This window comes from Crocodylus porosus, unplaced genomic scaffold (assembly GCF_001723895.1).
Source record: "Crocodylus porosus isolate Cpor-Errol unplaced genomic scaffold, CroPor_comp1, whole genome shotgun sequence".
Classification (NCBI taxonomy): Eukaryota; Metazoa; Chordata; order Crocodylia; family Crocodylidae; genus Crocodylus; species Crocodylus porosus.
The window spans coordinates 42,410,575-42,428,650 of record NW_017728947.1 but is presented as its reverse complement, the minus strand read 5'-3'; the positions used below and the strand labels follow the sequence as shown (position 1 = coordinate 42,428,650).

At 41.3% G+C, this 18,076-nt stretch overlaps 2 protein-coding genes across 12 annotated transcripts in view; one reads left to right on the top strand and one right to left on the bottom strand.

Annotated features, from left to right (window-relative positions):
- PHF21A (PHD finger protein 21A) overlaps positions 1 to 18,076 on the top strand; it is a 194,675-nt gene that overhangs the window by 152,913 nt on the left and 23,686 nt on the right. For 6 of the 11 annotated variants that reach the window (XM_019551200.1, XM_019551189.1, XM_019551195.1 and 3 more), the window contains 8 exons: positions 531 to 785; positions 3,582 to 3,668; positions 5,371 to 5,667; positions 7,339 to 7,437; positions 11,179 to 11,230; positions 11,995 to 12,074; positions 12,647 to 12,707; positions 15,508 to 15,671. In XM_019551200.1, coding sequence (XP_019406745.1) covers positions 531 to 785; positions 3,582 to 3,668; positions 5,371 to 5,667; positions 7,339 to 7,437; positions 11,179 to 11,230; positions 11,995 to 12,074; positions 12,647 to 12,707; positions 15,508 to 15,671 — 1,095 coding nt within the window. Of the gene's footprint in view, positions 1 to 530; positions 786 to 3,581; positions 3,669 to 5,370; positions 5,668 to 7,338; positions 7,438 to 11,178; positions 11,231 to 11,994; positions 12,075 to 12,646; positions 12,708 to 15,423; positions 15,447 to 15,507; positions 15,672 to 18,076 lie in introns of all 11 variants that reach the window. The other 5 variants (XM_019551196.1, XM_019551194.1, XM_019551199.1 and 2 more) reach the window with 3 other exon arrangements.
- LARGE2 (LARGE xylosyl- and glucuronyltransferase 2) overlaps positions 3,821 to 18,076 on the bottom strand; it is an 87,443-nt gene continuing 73,187 nt past the window's right edge. Inside the window, exon 17 of the mRNA XM_019551188.1 lies at positions 3,821 to 3,842. Coding sequence (XP_019406733.1) covers positions 3,836 to 3,842 — 7 coding nt within the window. The 3' untranslated portion in view covers positions 3,821 to 3,835. The remainder of the gene's footprint in view (positions 3,843 to 18,076) is intronic.

The following is an 18,076-nucleotide window of genomic DNA, read 5'->3' as shown; positions in this document are numbered from 1 at the left end:
GCAGTTTAATTGTTTACTGCCTGCTGGACGAACTAATAGTCAACACTTAAAATCCCTGTGTTCATTTTGCCTGAGGCTGAAAATGAAAATGAGCTTCCTGTAGCATAGAAGCAGTAAAGGGAATTTTCCCCACCAAGTTTATTGTTTTGCTAGTTTCCTTCTGTAGCTTGAACTAGCTAGTTGGCTGCAGTACTTAAGGATGTGCCCAAATAGTTAGCTTGCTCTCTATGTAACTAAAAATAAAAATTGAGATGAGCACATTTAATGTCCAGCTTTGTCCTTAAAGCTGTTTACTAGAGTTTTTTCTGATCGTGTGGGGTTTATCTCCCTCTGGAAAATAGGAAGTAATTTATCTGGTGGTTTGGATCTCAGCTGGTAAGATGGTTAGGCTGTGCCTTTGCTAGATGTAGTCCTTGAACTTTTTCATTTAAAGGGTTGAAATTGACACTTTATTATACTCAAGAATAGGCAACATCCTGTCTCATATGAAGTGTTCCCATTTCTTAAAATGTGTTTTCTATTTCCCTTAGAAGACTGTGACAACAGCTTCTATGATCACCACTAAGACACTACCTCTCGTCTTGAAAGCAGCAACTGCGACCATGCCTGCCTCTGTTGTGGGTCAAAGACCTACCATTGCCATGGTTACAGCTATCAACAACAATCAGAAAGCTGTCCTCAGCACTGATGCACAGAATACACCAGTCAACCTCCAGACAACAAATAAGGTCACTGGTCCAGGAGCCGAGGCAGTCCAAATAGTGGCAAAAAACACAGTTACTTTGGTAAGCTAGAAGAAGCAGACTGTGTGCATGTGAGTGTGTGGCTGTATGCCCCTGCAGAGAGATACAGAGATACGCGTGTTTGCAGAATAGGGCTTCTTAAAGTGAGCAAGGTGGCTCTGCACCATGAGGGGACAAATGGGCTCTTACACATATGGACTGGCAGTACTACAGAGTGGTTTTATGAGGCTTAATCAGTTAATATTTTTTAAATGCTTTGAGATTCTAGAGGAAAGGTATTTATTATTTATGTGTGTTGCTATTGCTTTTGTTACTCAATTGAATTAAGTGACTGTAGTCATGGTCAGCCTTTGTGTAAAGGTTGTTCCAGAGGGGGCGGGGGTGGTGGATGAAAAATAGTACGAGTTCTCACTACCTAGCCTGCAGTACCGTATTCTGCCAAAATGGTTCCGGTTTTGGAAACTTTGTGGCCTTTCTCTGGTTAATTAGTGTGACTTCTCATCTTACCTGAAGAGTCAGTCTTTATTTACCTTTGCTCCCTGAACTCTCCATAGGTGTATGATATACCATTATTTCCTTTGCTTCCAGGGCTTTATAAACCACTTACCCCTACCTAGATTCTACCATTGGAAGCCTGTATTATGTCAGGTGTCCCACTTTCTTAGATTGATTGTCAGGCACTAAGCAACTAATCAGCTACACAGAATTTGGTTAAAGTTTTGAAAAATTATAACTTGGAATGGGCTATGTATAGGGGCTTCTGAGTCTGAAGACATAGTGATTGAAAAGAAGAATTACAGCAGAACTATCTTGAGTAAAAGCCAATCCAATGTTGCACCAAAAATCAGTCCAAATTTTGGTTTACATTTCCCTTTCTGAAAGCAAATTATTAGTGTGTTGCTTTGTAAAAAGGCATTTTGGGTGGAGAAACCTGTTAAAATGGAGTCTGCCCCACCATTCCCACTCACATGGCTATCGCTAAGAAAAATTAATACATCTCTAACTCTGCCCAGTCCCTGCTCTATAACTTACCAATGTCCATGCAGTTGACTCTTTTAATAGTCATTTGTGACTTGTATTTCTGTATAGTCCATCAGGAGCTTGGTGAACAACTGTTCACTAGGGCACCCCTGGGGAAGACCAGGACCAATGGACGCAAACTCCTAGAAGGCCACTTCAGGCTTAATACCAAGAAAAACTCCTTCATAGTCATGGTGTCCAGATTGTGGAATAAACTCCCTCCAGAGGTGGTGCAGTCACCTACCCTGGTAGTTTTCAAGAGAAGACTAGACAGTCACCTCGCTTGAGTCACATAACCCCAGTTGTATTTCTGCCTAGAATGAGGGGGCTGGACCCGATGATCTGTGAGGTCCCTTCCAGCCCCCAACAATCTATGAATCTATTTTCTATCATCAAGCTTCTCATTTACTGAAGTATTATTTAAGCCTTATCGAAATTTGCAGAGTAAGTGCTGGTATTAGTTTTATGTGGATGAACAAAAGTACAGAGAGGTGCAAGCCAACATTTTAATATGTTCTCTAAGGCCCCTGGTACATGTTATATTTATGGTGAGAAAAACAGGTTAATCACACCACAGATAATAGTGCTACACATTCAGCTGATTTACAGTGCCATAAAGTGACAAAACAGCCACAAAGATACTCCACAAACATGTAGAATATCTTTGTTACTGGTTTATATAGTGCCATAAATTGAATGTTTAGCATGTCCCCATGCCAATGTTAACAATCACCTGACTTTCAACATTGGCATCAGGGTCAGCATTGAGATTGGGACAGCCCTGGTCCCAATCCTAGAAATGGCATGCTGGGCGAGCTAGTTGCAAAGTCCCCCCTCACTCCCCCAGCGCTTTCCAGAACCTTGCAACCCAGCGGTCTTACCTGCCTGCAGGAAAGCAAGGCACTTTAAAATGCTGGATTATGGGAAGTCTTGGCAAGTTAAAAGCTTCACCTGTAGCCTCTCTGGGCTGCATGCATGGGTTTCAAAGGTCCTGGCATACTGGAATCAGGGATTCTCCCTGATCTCCAATCCCAAGTCATACCTCCTCTCATGTATGTGTAGCATGGCAAGAGATGTTATTGTTGAGATCAGGGATCAGATACCATCAAGCCATTAAATGAACATCTTCCAGTGCCTTAAATTCAGGTATGTTCAAAGGGACTTTAGAAGTGAACTGTTTTTTAAAGGTGTTGGGCTGCAGCATCATCCATTGACTTCAGAAAACCAGGCCCTTCATCAGTCAAGTTTGGTAATAGTTTTGAAAATTCAAGACTAAGTTATGTATCCATGGTCCCACATTGCGTCATTAACTGTGCTAGAAATGGAAGACAGGAGTTCTTGCTCCCAGACTTTCTAACTAGTAGAGACACTGTTTCACTCTTCTCAGTGCATAGGATGTGACTCAGTGTCTCGGTGTTCCATATAATAGGACAAGGATGCTTTGATCATGTGAAGGTCCATTTGGCTGGGCAAATCTGGTTTTACTTTCTGTCTTCTGTGAAGGTAATTTTGACTTTTAAGACAAATGTGAGTGTTCATTACCTTCAAAGGAAATTGTTCTGGATTGCAGAAACTACTGTGATGAAACTACATTTAGATGAAACAAAAGGATGATTAGCTTTGGTTTGCAATCTTGGGTATGTGGGAAACAAAGTGCAGTGCCAAGCTGTTGGTAATAGGGTTCTAAGGCAGAAACTTGAGAGTTTGTTTACAATGGGGAAAACCAGCCTAAACTGAAAAGCATCGGGATTGAAAATACACTTGGTATGTTTGGGTTTGATGAGGGACATCAAATTTAACTTTCCTCTCTTTGTATAGCAGGTTCAGGCTACACCTCAGCCCATAAAAGTGCCGCAGTTCATTCCTCCTCCCAGACTCACTCCTCGTCCAAATTTTCTTCCGCAGGTGAGTATACCAGGAATGAGCAAGATGGGATGGAAGTTGGCTCATATAGTAAATAGATGTATTCTCTTCACTTCATAGATACAAACTGTGAAACGAACTTACTGGGTGTGTAGGAGCAGACTCAGCACCCAGGACTTCTGAATCTCTATGTTGTTAATTCTCAGTACTCAAGAGCTAAAGAGAAAACAGCAGAAATCTTTACTGCAGCTCCCAACCTCTAAGCCAGGGGTGCACTATTCAAATGTTACAGAGGGCCACTTACAAGAGAGTATTCTGCAATAGAAGGCCCCCAGACACATATGCAGTTTTTACTTGCTTGTTCTGATAAGACCCTTGTGGGCCACATGTAGTCTGTTGAACATAGACTGTGCATTTCTCTCTAAGAAATTTGCTTTTGAATATAATGCTGTATTTACTCAATTCCAATACAAGGTTTTCCCCCACATTTAATATAGGGGAAAAAAGCCCCTGGTCTTGGAATCAAGTGTGAGGCAGCACAAGGAGTATGCAGCAGCTGCTGTGGTTCTGGATCCAGCTCCAGCTCCTACCCTGACTCCAGGTTGGGGCTGGAGTTGCAGCTGCTGTCAGTCTGTCACCCATCTCCTTCCTCCCTCCCCACTCGGCCCCCCCCCAGCCACCTCTGCACCCTCTGACTCTCCCCCTGCTTCTTTCCCTGCCTACAATCCCTCCTTATTATTGCTCAGGTGCCAACAGGCTCCATCCTGGAGCATGGGAGCATGGCCTCAGCCCAGCCCTGTAGTAGTGATGTGTAGCTGACATCACTGCTATAGGACCAGGCTTCATGCCCCAGGCTGGAGTGCAGGTGGAGCCTGCCAGTGCCAGAGAAAGGGGAAGCAGAGGGGGCAGAAGTGGCCGGCGGGGACAAGGGGTAAAGGCTGCAGAGGGGAAGATGGGGAGGGGGGCAGAAGTGGCACAGTGGGGGGAAATAAGACAAGAGGCCGTAGGCTGCAGGGGGTGCAGGCACAACAGGGGGCAAGAGGGGGATGGCAGACAAGCAGTGGGGGCAGTCAAGAAGGAGAAAGGAGCAAGTGTCAGTATGGTTGTTTTCACGCATAGGGACTTTGATATCTTTAATTAAAGGGCATAGTATTATGCACTGTTTGTCATCTAGTAGAATGGGTTATACTGTGGTAAAGGTGGCACCATATTTTTGTGTTGCACATGGAGTTGACATGTACTGTGATGTACTGGACATCGTGATATACTGGACATTTTTGCAGGCTTTGTTTTAACTGGTGAATCTTCTGACCATGTATTTGATCTACTAGTCAGTGTAAAAATATTGTACAATGTTGAACTTTAAATGTAAAGCTCTCTACATGCTTTCAAAACGGAGTGCCTAAATTTTTCTTCCAGAAATTGCATAAAGATCTGATTTGTTCACAAAACCAAAAAGTAGATTTAGACATGCAAAAGAGTTGGCAATAAGCATGCAAAATAGGCATTAATGTATTCAAATGCATGTTTTGAGGGCCATGACTTTATGTGAATGTGTTATGAATTAGTTTTATGGAAGCAGTTTTGAAGATGTGGCTCTTTATTGTCATTCCATACTTATGACACTATGTTAAAAGTTATGGCAATTTTGCAGATAAAAGACAAGCTGAATTGAAAGATTTAAAGATGCTACTTTAATTGAATTCCTTTAAAACGTATTCTGAAAATATATTTTTTCTTGCAGGTTCGACCTAAGCCAGTTGCCCAGAATAACATTCCTATTGCCCCAGCACCACCTCCAATGCTTGCAGCTCCTCAGCTTATTCAGAGGCCTGTGATGCTGACAACAAAGTTCACACCCACCTCCTTACCCAACTCACAGAACTCAATACACCCAGTTCGTGTTGTTAATGGGCAGACAGCAACCATAGCCAAAACTTTCCCCATGGCACAGCTCACCAGCATTGTAATAGCAGCGCCAGGTACCAGGCTTGCTGGACCTCAGACTGTACAGATCAGCAAACCAAACCTTGAAAAACAGGTATAAATGGGGAGAATGTCTGCTAAATGCCTGCCTTTGTGGATTTGGGCTGAAAGTGTGGTGTTTTTAACATAGCCTATTTGAATTGTTACAAAACCGGTTGTTTTTTTTACTGTTCACCATTTTATTGTCCCAGCTGTGAAAGTTGCATTTCTGACTTGTGTCTACATCTTTGATGATGTCTACAACACAGATAAGAATAAACAAAAAACACTGTTTATTTGAGGTCCTTTAGAAAAGCATGGGAGGGGGAGGGGAAATTTAGTTATAAAAATCTGTCTAAATATTTTATAAACAATGGAGAGAAAATAAAAACTACCCCAATGCAGGCATTTTTGCTTTGTTGGTGCCTGTTGATTCATCTGTATGATTTTTCCTTTAAATCACAGGGAGACAAAATGATTATAGCTCACTTCTTAAGATTGGTCAAGTCTCCCATCACTGGTTTTTGGTTAAATGGGTAGGATAGATGCTTCCAAAATAATTGTTTTAGATATTTATTTATTTCTTTTCTCTCCAGGAAAGTGTAAAAAGAAGAGTCCTGCAAATATTATAAAACTTCAAACAACATGATGCAATTGGGTCACATTTGCAAACTCTTCCCAGTTCAGTTCAGGCAAAACAATCTTTGGCTTTACTTCAGACTCCTTCATGTAGATTAATATATCTTGGAGTTGTCAGGCATGTGTTGAGACTGAAAATCTAATGCGTGAAAGATGTATTGTCAGCTCACTTTTGTTCTTAAATTCATAGGGATAAATTGTTGCATATCTTGTGAGGCAGGTTTACAATCTGTGCTTGGTAGCAATGCATGCCTATTACTTATGAACTGAATAGAAACCTGTGCTGCATTTCCACAATGCTGCATCTTTGATACTGATGTTTTTTGATGTCAGTGTCGTTTTTTTTCTCCAAAGGAATACTTGACAGTTCAGGACAACTTTGAAAAGCATAAAGAATAAATAAGATAATTTAATTAGCTATATGCAGTCTTTCTGTACAACTTCCTCATTCTTAATGAATAAGAATGTTTACAGGAAACAGAATTTGTGCCACTTCAGAATTCATCTTCTTACTCTTAGTTTGTGACATCACAGAAATGCCACACACTGAGGGTCATCATGCAGGTCATTATGATGTTGAGAGCAATGGATTCTGACTTCCAGGAAGAACTGAACCACAGGAACATCTGAGCTCTTACGAGTCACAGAGCCAGTTTTCAGGCAAACAGTACTCATAATGAAGAATGAGGGGGAAGAAATACAGAATGTATGTACCATTCAGAATAGTTTCTAGACAGGCCTTTAATGGAATGATTTTCCATAAGGTATCAGTCGCTCTGTAATCACTCCACTACCCATGCAGCTTTATAAATATTTCTGCCAATGTGGTTAACTGCAGAGATGACCTCTATTACTTATGTGGTTACTTGATTGGGTTGCCTGAGTAGCTGTGATTCTGCATTTTCTTGGTTTGGGGCCTGTTTCATTTCATTGTTAAAGCAGGGTTTGTTGTTTAAATTTTGTCTCACCTCCTCAGATTCTCAAGAAAATCTCATTTATGTACTGCCAGGTTTCAACTTTTTCCCCCAATAATTCTTCTAAACTGAAAGTACTTACTTTCCTAACTAAGAGGTATTCTTCATATGGAGTTGTACTTGTTCCTTTTCAGACTATTAAGCCCCATGTGGAAGCAGAAGAGAAACAAACAGAAAATCGTACAGTTACTCCACCTGCTGCACCCAAGCCAAAACGAGAAGAAAATCCACAGGTATCAGAGCAAAAAAGCGTTTTCTTTTTCTAGGATAAACAAGATGTCCTATTTTTCAAAAACTACTGTATACTAGGAGAAACTATGGGGATGCATCTACTGGTTTCGTCGTTATCCCTCTGGCCATATATTTACACTTCCTTTCTCTCTGACATGTTTTTTTTTTCCTTTCCCCCTTTCAAGACTTCTTCATTTTACTTACAGTGTTCTTACTGGACAAGACTAGGTAATAAGGCTGGGGGGATATTGTATTTATATGCAAACAGTGCATTGATGGGTTTTTTGAGAACTGAAATAATTTGGGACTCAGATTTTACTGTTTAGAAGTTTTCCCAGCCACATCAGGAAGCTTGTAGCACCACTAGAGATTTTCCACCCCTTTGAGATCTCAGACTTGTGGAATCATTTACCATGTTGGAAAATGATTTTTACTTTGCACTATAAGCTTTTACTGCCTTGATACTTTTATTCTAATGAGCAGAAAAAAATAATCATCTCTGCCCTAGAGCTTGTCTTGTTTCTATGTTATCTGATGTTGGGACAGACGAGGTATGAACTTTTTTATCCCAACTTTTATCCAGAACGTCTGAACCCTTTTCTAGAATAGACGTTGCTTAAAGCCTACCTATGATACAAAATATTGGGCCTGGTTACAGTATGGTTAAAATATGTAATACAGGTGGTTTAGAACTGTGTCAGAAGCAGGTCCACTAACTGAGCTCTTTTTTGTAGTGTAGATGGATTTGTAGTGACCATTAGTTTACCTTTAAATATTGCAACTGCCGATTCACATTCTTGGCTAAATATGCACTTTCTACACTGAAGCTGGAATCCCTTAAAAACATTTGACCATTAAAAAGCTGCAGATTAGAATTGAAGTTCCTAGGATCTGTGGTCCTGAATATTTTCATTTCCTTCCAGCTGCTTGAACAAAGGAGTTAGTTGTCTCTATTCTACATATTTGTTTCTCTAAGCCATTGGTTTTGCCTTCTTCATCAAAATCTTTGCAGATAGTCTTTTTAGTTATTTTTTTAAAATCTGACTAAAATAGGTGAATGTGTTAGATATAGTAATAAATATATAGTAGAACATGAAGTATTTTTGCTGGGTTCTGTTATTTCCTTTTCTGTCAGTGTCATGTTATGTCAATTTCTGTAATAGAGGTGTGACCAAAATTTTAAAATAACCAAAGAAGTTCAAATAGTGCTCATCTGTTAGTGGAAAAGTATTGGCTTCGCTCTTACTATCTAAAGTTCCTTGGGATGGGTTACTTTTCATGGTGGTGGTGAGTTCTTGTGCTGTTTCCATGTCCACCTCTCTTCCATACTAGCAAGACTGAATTCTTCCCCTTCACACAATACTCCACATCTTTCCTAGTAAAAGAGATGTTGAACACTTCTGAAACTGAATTAGGTTCCTTTTGTCCTAACGGACAAGCTGAAGCTCACATCCACCTGACCACCTGAACTGAGAGGATACAGAAACTAAGAAGGAAAAAATGTATTGCTGTCCCTTTCCTTACCATTCACCTAATGGTCACTCAAGCCTTGTTGCTGGGTCTGGAGGCTCAGATCCAAAGGTTTGGGTAGTAATCAAAAAAGGCTTTAAAGCCACAAGAGGTTTGAAAAGAAGCTGCTTCTTTCTTAGTGAAGACAGGTCTTTTAGATAGACAGGTGAGGTTCCAAGGAATTATTCCTTCTTGCCGTTATCTAGCAAAAGGGCAGGCAGTTACTTTGTCCAGAGGGCCACCTAGGGAGTTTGTCATGGGCTGGGTCACCAACCCCTCCTCCCCTGCCTGCAGCAGCTCACCAAAGCTCCCTAAGTGGTCCCCGTGCAAGGCTGGGTGGTTGGGATGGGGCCACAGGTGGGTGGGGGCGACATCCAGGAGCAGGACAGGTGTGGGGGATGGGGATGGGATCTTGGCAGTGAAAGCACAGGGCTGGGGCAGAGCCATGCTCAGGGCTGGGGCCCAGGGCAGAGCCATGATCCATTGCCCTGTGACAGGTGCTGGTTCTGTGGGCAGGGGTGTGCAGGGAGAGGATTGTTGTCTCTGCCTTGGGTTCATTCCCCACCCTATCACCACCCAGCAATCCCAGGGAGACCAGCTGGACCTGGACATGCTGGCTGCATGGCCAGGCAGATGGGATGGAACTGTAGCTGTGTGGGGAGCTGCATCTAGGAGTGGGAGGTGGGCAGGGCTGAAGATCAGGGTCAGGGAGCCCAGGGTAAAGCCGCAATCCACCCCCCACATGTTCCTGCCTGTGGAACTGGTGCCCCTCACAGGGACGTGCAGGGAGCAGATCGTGGCTCTGCCCTGGGTCCTGACCTCACACTGTCACTGCCCCATGATCCCAGCCATACCCACCTATCCTGCTCCTGGACATAGCTCCCCATCTATCTGCAGCCCCATCACATCCACCCAGCCATGCACCCCACCCACTCAGGTCCTGTCCCCACCCATGGATGTGAGGTGGATAGGCCAGGGTAGCAGGGCTTGGACCAGCGCTGGAAGCTACTGCTGGAGATGCTGGGAAATGAAGTCTGGCCATTGTGCCACCCTGCTGCACACCTGGAGGGAGGGGATGGTACTGGTCACATATGCCATGGCCTGGGCTGCCCCCCCTGGGCCAGATGGGGCCAAAGGACCTGCTGCAGGCCAGACAAAATGCCTTGGCGGGCCAGATCTGGCTGTATTTTGCCCACCCCTAATCTAGCATCTTGATTGCTTCACCAAAACCAGGGAATAACTCGCTATTACATTCTGGAATACCTGAGACATAACTGAAATCTGATATCAAAGCATCTCTGGTGTCAATTTCACTGCCCCTTGGATGGGGTTGGAAGCTTCCTCCAAAAGGTCTCAGCTCCCTGGTGTTGTCTGACTGCTACTGCTAGCAGGATGGTCGAAAGTTCTGTTGTTTGTGCCAAAGAATGCTAGGGCCAAAAAACAGTTCTTAAACTATGGTCTTCAGGCTCTCAGTGGTTTCCAGAGCCCCTCCTGATGTTTAACAATGTGCAATATTTTGGGAGCCAAACAATAGGGAATTGTGGTGCTATATAACCACTCTAAAACTTCTAGCTGGCAGTTGAATTATGCTGGTATTTACTGCAGGACAATCATCTAGTTAATTCAGAGCTGAATGGAGAGTAGAGAGACCTCTATTCCATTACCATCTCTGCCAATTACTAGTATGACCTTGGGCAAATCACATCTTCACATCTCTGTGTCTTAGTCTAGCATTTTTTAAGCCATGGGTTGTGACCCAAAAGTGGGTTGCAAGAATATATGAAGGGGTCATGAACAAATTTAAAAAATGGATCAGCAAACTTTAAAAATTAATTCTCCTTTAAAGGATAAAAATGTGGGAAACAGTGGCTTTTTGCCTTGCAGGCTGGCAGAGTTCCAGCCTGTAAGGGGCTGCTTGGGGCCTTCTGTGCCCTACACCCACACCCTGCCCCACACAAGGAGTGAGTGAGGGACACTGGGTTGAGACTGGCCATCTATGTTTACAAATGGATCCCAGTACAAAAAAGATTGAAAACCACTGCCTTAGCCCCCCCATTTATACAACTGGGTTAATGTTTCTTCTTTGAGATCTACAGACTAAAGATGCTGCATAAAGACTAAAGCATTACAGTATTTTCAGTATTTGGTTGGTTACCAACTGACTTTGGCAGTTGGAAGCAGCTCCTGTTAATGATTATAACTGAAGTTAATGTATTTTTTTCTCTCTGGCACAGAAACTTGCCTTCATGGTGTCTCTAGGGCTGGTTACACATGACCATCTGGAAGGTAAGAGAAGTAATCGAAAGTTGGTTCTTGAGCTGTCATATGAATCATAGAATCATAGAAAAGTAGGGCTGGAAGAGACCTCTAGAGGTTATCTAGGAAGTTCCCAAATAGGTCATTGGGCCTTTACCCTTCTCAGGATTTCTCATTTGTTTAATACAGGGGCAGGCAATTATTTTGGGTGGAGGGCCGCTTACTGAGTTTTGGCAACCTATTGAGGGCTGCATGATAGGCAGTCAGGGGCAGGTAAATATTTTCTAAATTTTATAGAGGCCTTGCGGGCCAGAAAGAATGGCCTAGTGGCCCCCGGGCTGTATTTGGCCCACCCCTGGTTTAATAGGACTATAGTTTGCAAACACATTACAATCAGTCTGATAATTTAACCTTCTTAGTTTTACATTTCAATGAAATACTGACTAAAGCTTCAAGGACTTGCACATTTCTACCCTGTATTTGCCTTTCAAAATCAGCAAAGTTGCCTCACGTGCATAATGGATGCAGGCTCCCTAGTATACTGAATACCTCAGATTGGAGATGTTGTCACTTGGAAGGGATGGAGCCACTTCAGAAAATAGTTTAGCATGATATTTATGTTTCCTGCTGTTTTCAAGCCCAAGAGTGTAACACTGATGCCCATCTTCAGCATTGTGTGTTTTCCATGGAAAGTCTGATAGTCAGATATCTATCATTTGCAGACTGTCTGATGTAGGCTTTGTAATGCTAGCTGAATCCAGTGTTTCTAACCTGGGCCTTTTGTGTTTCACAAGAAATCCAAAGTAAGAGACAAGAGAGAAAAAGAAGAACAACTGCAAATCCAGTATACAGCGGAGCCGTTTTTGAGCCTGAGGTATCAGTCTAAAGTTGGCACTTTGATTCTGTACTTGTGTGTACTGATGCTGCTTTACTACCTGCTAAGCTATCTGACACCAAGCTAGACAGATAGGCCATCATTATAATTCAAGAGGCCAGTGTGGTAATGTGACCCTCATGGTTTTAAATAGTAAATGCAGAGTTATTTCCTCAGGGGTGTAGGTGGTAGCCATGTTGGTCTAAGGACATAGGTAAACAAGGTTCTTTGGGTGAATCTGATATCTTTTATTAGACCAACTAAATAGTTGGAGAACAATTTTTAATTAAGAGTTATTTCCTCTTAATATTTAACTTTTGTTTCCCCTCCCATTCTTTGGAGTTGCTGCAAACCTGTCATTAAATGGCAGAGTCTTCATCATACTATGAGTTTGGCCTATAGCAATCCAGAAATCAGAAGCAATACGGAAGTCCAGCCAAAGCTGTTTCCTAAGAACAGTAGAGGCACCAAGCCCAGTTTGTACTGTAGCACTCTGCTTGAGGTATTGCAAAACTGTTTTTTGTCAAAAAAAAAAAAAGAGCTCACTAAAATTTATCTTCTGTCACCTAAAGCGCAAGAAGAGTGCAGTCACATATCTGAACAGCACAATGCATCCTGGGACACGTAAAAGAGGTAGGTTATTCTCAGACATGCCTCCTTTCTATATGCTTATCATCATGTTTTCCTCTGTCTCCTATCATCAGTCCCTTTGATGATGGAACAGAAGTGAAACAATGAAGGATTTTCAGATACTGAGCTTTACATTTGCCTTGTAAATTCCCATAGTAGAAAGGGACAAACATTTTGGGGATTAATGCAGTTTTTGGGGGCAGCTAAATGATGCATTTCAATCTCACTCTCTTTAAATAAGACAATGTACAGAACAAAGTATAAGGTGCAATGTCTGAACACCATTTAATGGAGTAGAGCTGTAGCTATGGTGTTCTTTCAGTGTCTAATTTGCATTGATACTGTCAGGAAAAAAAGGACATTCTGGGATAAGTATCTGTAACTAATCATGAAGGGAATTTGAGAGTGGAAAGAGCCCCATAGTGTGCTGCTAATGAAATGAATGGATCTTCCAAACATTTTCCCTTCCCAGAGGAAGGTTTCCTTGCTCAGGTTGAACATCCTTCAGAAACCCAAACAGTCCTTAATGCCACTTGCGCTACAAGGAGGAAGGGTCTTTCATGTAGGTGCTTACTGTCATTGAGAGGGCGTCATTTACAAGACAGGAGTTCTCTTTCAGAACAGGTGACATTTTAAGATATGGACTCTCAGGTTAGCTTTTACCTCCAAGGAACACAGAGCATTCTGTTCTCTTGCCATGTGCAGTTCTGTATATCAAAAGGGAGCTCTGCCATATGTATGTGATAAGGACATCTTTTCCTGACTCCTTAATACCTCTTAATGGGTCCCCAAATCTCCTCTGATCCAGAGCTTTCTGTTCAAAAGCAAATAAGTGGACTGAAGCTATGGCCCTCCCAAGAGCACATCTTGCAAGCTGCTGTCTTGTTTGTAATTAAAATCAGGGATGTGTATAGTCCATGTGTGGTTTGATGAGCTTGAATATATGTACCTGTGCACGTGTGTGTTTGTGTAATGGACTAGATGGCTCAAGAAATTGGCAACGGGATATATAACCTTTCACCTCTAGGTCATTGGTTTAATCTGGCCAAGAATAAAAGTGATTGATTATATTTTTAACTCCTTGGTGGCTGATTCTAATCCAGGTCATGTGGGTAAGTGTGCACGTGATCATACTTTGTTTCAGTGTTAGTATTCTTGGCCAAAAGGTCAAATATTCAAATAACTCTTCCCTTCCTTGGAGTACCCTCTCCAGTTCATAGTTGAGGCATATAGGCAGGGCAGCATGGTGAACGTAGCATTTCTGCAGCCGTGCTGCCTGTGAATGAAGGATATTGGTCTGCACAGCCACCCCCTTAATAATCCTAAATGAGTTTTTAAAAAGAGACAGTAACACAATTATTTGTAGCATCCTATTAGTGACCTGCAAATAAAGATATAGATTGTTTCCACTGACTTTTAATTACCATTGCATTTATGTTATTTGTGTTACTTTACTAGATAGATTGTAAATGCATTAGTTGGTTTGTATATAGATGTTTTTTCTTAGACTGTTTTTGCACACTGACCGCTGTCTTACTGTCTTTACCCTCACTCTCTGTGAGTGTGCACCTCTCATTAGCACCAGATTAGTAATGTTTTCAAATGGAACAAGTTTTGTGGGGAGGGTGTCTCCAATTGTTCTGTTGTTTGGATTAGTATGCAGTCTGTTAGATGGATAGCTCTTGCAGCCATGTGCCCTTGAGATCTTTGGTTTAATTCGAGATGCTGCTGAGCATATCAAAAGTGGTAGCCGCAGACATTACTGTTACCACTCTCTTACCAAGGACATATTTTGATCTGGAACATAACCCAAACCTCAAGTGCATAGTTTTGCATGTAATAAATAGAAGCTAGCAATCAGTAAATTCTGGGTAACTGTTCTTAGATTTTTATTTCTTGAGTTATTTCTAAACCCTTAATGTACCCTGGGATTTGGAGAAGTTGAGGAGAGTGCTGGGCACATATAGGTGTGTGTAATCTTACCTTTTGTAGTTAACACTTCAATTGTATGAAGTCTGTATCAGAAGATTCTTCACTGACTGATGGTTCAAAAGAGTATATGATAGATGTCCAAGATTTGGTATTTGCCTAAGAGAAGCTAGGAAAGAATGTAAAAATTGGGGTTACAGTTCAGTAATACAGGTGAGCTTAGTTGGTTAGGTGCTTGAGATTTGAGCTAGACAGACAAGGACCTGTCCTTGAGATTAGTAATCATAGGCCTAGGTTTGAAATATATGCCCCTGGGAAAGGAGGACCTGGGGTATAGGAATGAGGACCTGGGGTATAGGAATGGAGGTATAAGAAAAAAACAAAACACTGACTTGGAAAGGTGAGTGCTGGCTTGTGACAGCAGGGACCTACCTTTGGGAGGTGTATGCTGGCATAAGATAGATAGGGAGGCATGGGACAAAGGTAGAAACATTGAAATCACCATAAACTCTATGCGGTGTTGCTGCCAATAGATCTAGCCTTATAAATGAACAGTCTAATTTTTAGGAATGAAAAGAGGCCCCGCACCATACTTCTGGGAGTCCTTCCTTGATCCTCTGCAGAGCCTGTTTTCACTCTCCTTTGATATGCATCTTTCAAATGTTCTTTTCTTGAAAATTCTGCCTGTAGATGTCTAAAAATAAATGTTTAAAACTTTGTTTCTCTCCTTTTACTTGTGGCTTTTATATTAACTTCCTCTCTGTGCTGCATCATTTCCTTTTCATGCTAGCCAATGAGGACCACTGGCCAAAGGTATGTAAGATCATTTTTCCCCTCTTTTTTTTGTTTTTTGTTCCCTGTTGTTAATGTGTAGGTCGTCCACCTAAATACAACACGGTGCTGGGGTTTGGGGCTCTAACCCCCACATCCCCCCTATCCAGTCATCCTGACTCCCCTGAAAATGAAAAGACAGAGACCACATTTACTTTCCCCGCAACTGTTCAGCCTGTGTCCCTGCCTAGCCCCAGCTCCACAGACGTAAGTAATTCTTGGGGAGGGGTTTGTTTTTGGAAAGACATGCAGAACCAGCCACAGTGGAAACTGGCACAGATTTTGTTTCTTTAGACTCACTCAAAATTTGTCATGGTTCGGTGCAGCAAAGCAGGCTGAAGCCCTTTAAACCCCTTCATTTTTACCTCATTGTGCCTGTGTTCTTGTACTGTAGATATTTTATAGCTTTCAGTCATTGATGGGAATATTGGAATGAACTGGTCATTGTAGAAGAACGTGTTTCCTTTGTGTAGAGTACCTAAGATCTTGTGTGACTGAATTAAATCTGTCATCCAGTAAGGAATTGGAAAGAGGAACATGCATCTTACTTACAAAGCTATAGTAGCAATAAATTGTTTCTTCACTATAAGAAGAGGAACTTCTTGGATCACCTACCGGGCACAGTGCTTGGAGCACTTGTCACAGGAAGTTCATGTGGTGTGACATTGAACATTACTTTGCCTCTGCACTCCCAGCTCACAAGACTTTCCCTGTGCAAATTTAGTTATCCTGGTACAATTTCTAAAGGAGCAGATGACAATGTATTATTAACTGAAACAAAGATTTTTTTTCCCTTCAGTGCAGAGCTTGTCTTAACTGACTTCCTAAGAAACATCCATCAAATTCTCTATTTTTCTTGTTCCTTGCAGACAAAAAATGGTGACAAAATGTTAAAGAAGGCAGGGTAGACTTAAAAGTCATACCAAAACCTGAAAAAGCTTATGATTGAAAAAAATAAGGCTGAGTTACTATCTAGACTATTGGCCTGTCCTTCGTTATCCCAATACCATAATCAAGACTCAGTAAACTACATTTTATTTCAAAATGGTGAATGCAAGAAAAGGATCTGTACATAAATCTGAGGATAAAGAAAATAGGGTGCTGTGACTATACTGGAAATAGAGAAAGTGAAAACACTGGTTACACAAGTATATTCAGGACTTCTCATCTGAAAATAATTCTTCAAAAATAATTCATTTTAGCGGTGGTCAGATGGTCTCTGTTTACAGGTAGAAAATATACTTGTTTCTAATTGCCCATGCTGCAGACTGCCCCTATAAGTGTCAGGTTGAGCTTTTTCCTCTTCACACATTATCACCTGTAATAAAGGTTTGGCAGGCCAGATTGGAACTTCAGTATCACCTACGCAGCCCCATGGTCCTCTTTATGTTCCTACAAATGTGACTTCTTGCATCTGGTGACCTATTGTATTGATGACATGCTAGGTAGAATAGAATTTAGCTGCTTACCCTTGAACTATTGGCTTTAAAAGGCTAACAGGCATACACAATCAAAAACTAATCATTTCTGTCACTAAAGATGGCAAATATAGTTCTGATTAAGAGGGAAAACTGAGTAAGAAGGGCCATTTTTCATAGTCACTTTTCAGCGTGGAAGAGTATGTTTATCAGGAAAACTTTTCTGACAGCCAGATGAATGAGGCTGTGGAAACAGCCTCCCAAAGGAAAGCTGTAGCAGTCCCATCTCATGGGACTTTTAAAACTAAACTGTACAAATGACTAGAAAATATGCTGTGATGAACAATCTTGCATTGGCCCCAAGAGATAGAATGGCTGACCTGTCCCTAACTTCTGTGATTTTACTCTGTCTTGTCTATGGAGCAGAACAGATTCTCAGAACAGTTAGATAAGCTGTTACCCTGTGTATTGCAACACCCAGCAGAGTATTCCAGAATTTCAGCCTAGTCCAGAAAGTCTTTCTTGGGTGAATTTGCCTCCATGATTAAGCATACTTTACTATTTTAACAATAGTTTAAAAAATACAAATATTCCAAAAGAAATGTGAAAGATAACAACAACATAGATGGTCAAATGTCTTATATTCCTGTACAGATATATAAAACTTGTTACAATTATCTCTCAACTCCAGAATGCTATACTGTGTTGATACATAGCACAGTACATCCTCCAAAATGATACAGATCTCTATACCAAAATGTTAACAGACAGGTTATCTAGTTTGTGAATAGAAGGCTGCATTAAAACATTAATACTAGTTCTATTTTGATTTTTAAAAAGGACTTCAGTCTAAATACATATTTTCCACCAATCTATCTGGCTTTGTAGATCAGATCATTCAAAAGCATCTGTCACCCTCATACCTATTTCCACTAAAATAGAAGCATTCTGGGTACGTATTTCCCTTAAAGTAAAAAAAAATTCTGGGAGCAGAAATCACAAAAAATGTGAGTCTTTTTAAAACAACTCAATTCATTTGTTTTAAAATTTGAACTTTCATATTTACGCTCCCCAAAGTAGTAGTAGCTATTACATGTCAGGTCTATTCTACTATCACTGTGTGATGTGCTGGGATCCTGGTTTTCTCTGATTTAAAAAATTCCCCAATTTTCAGTTTAAAAAAAAAAAAAAAAA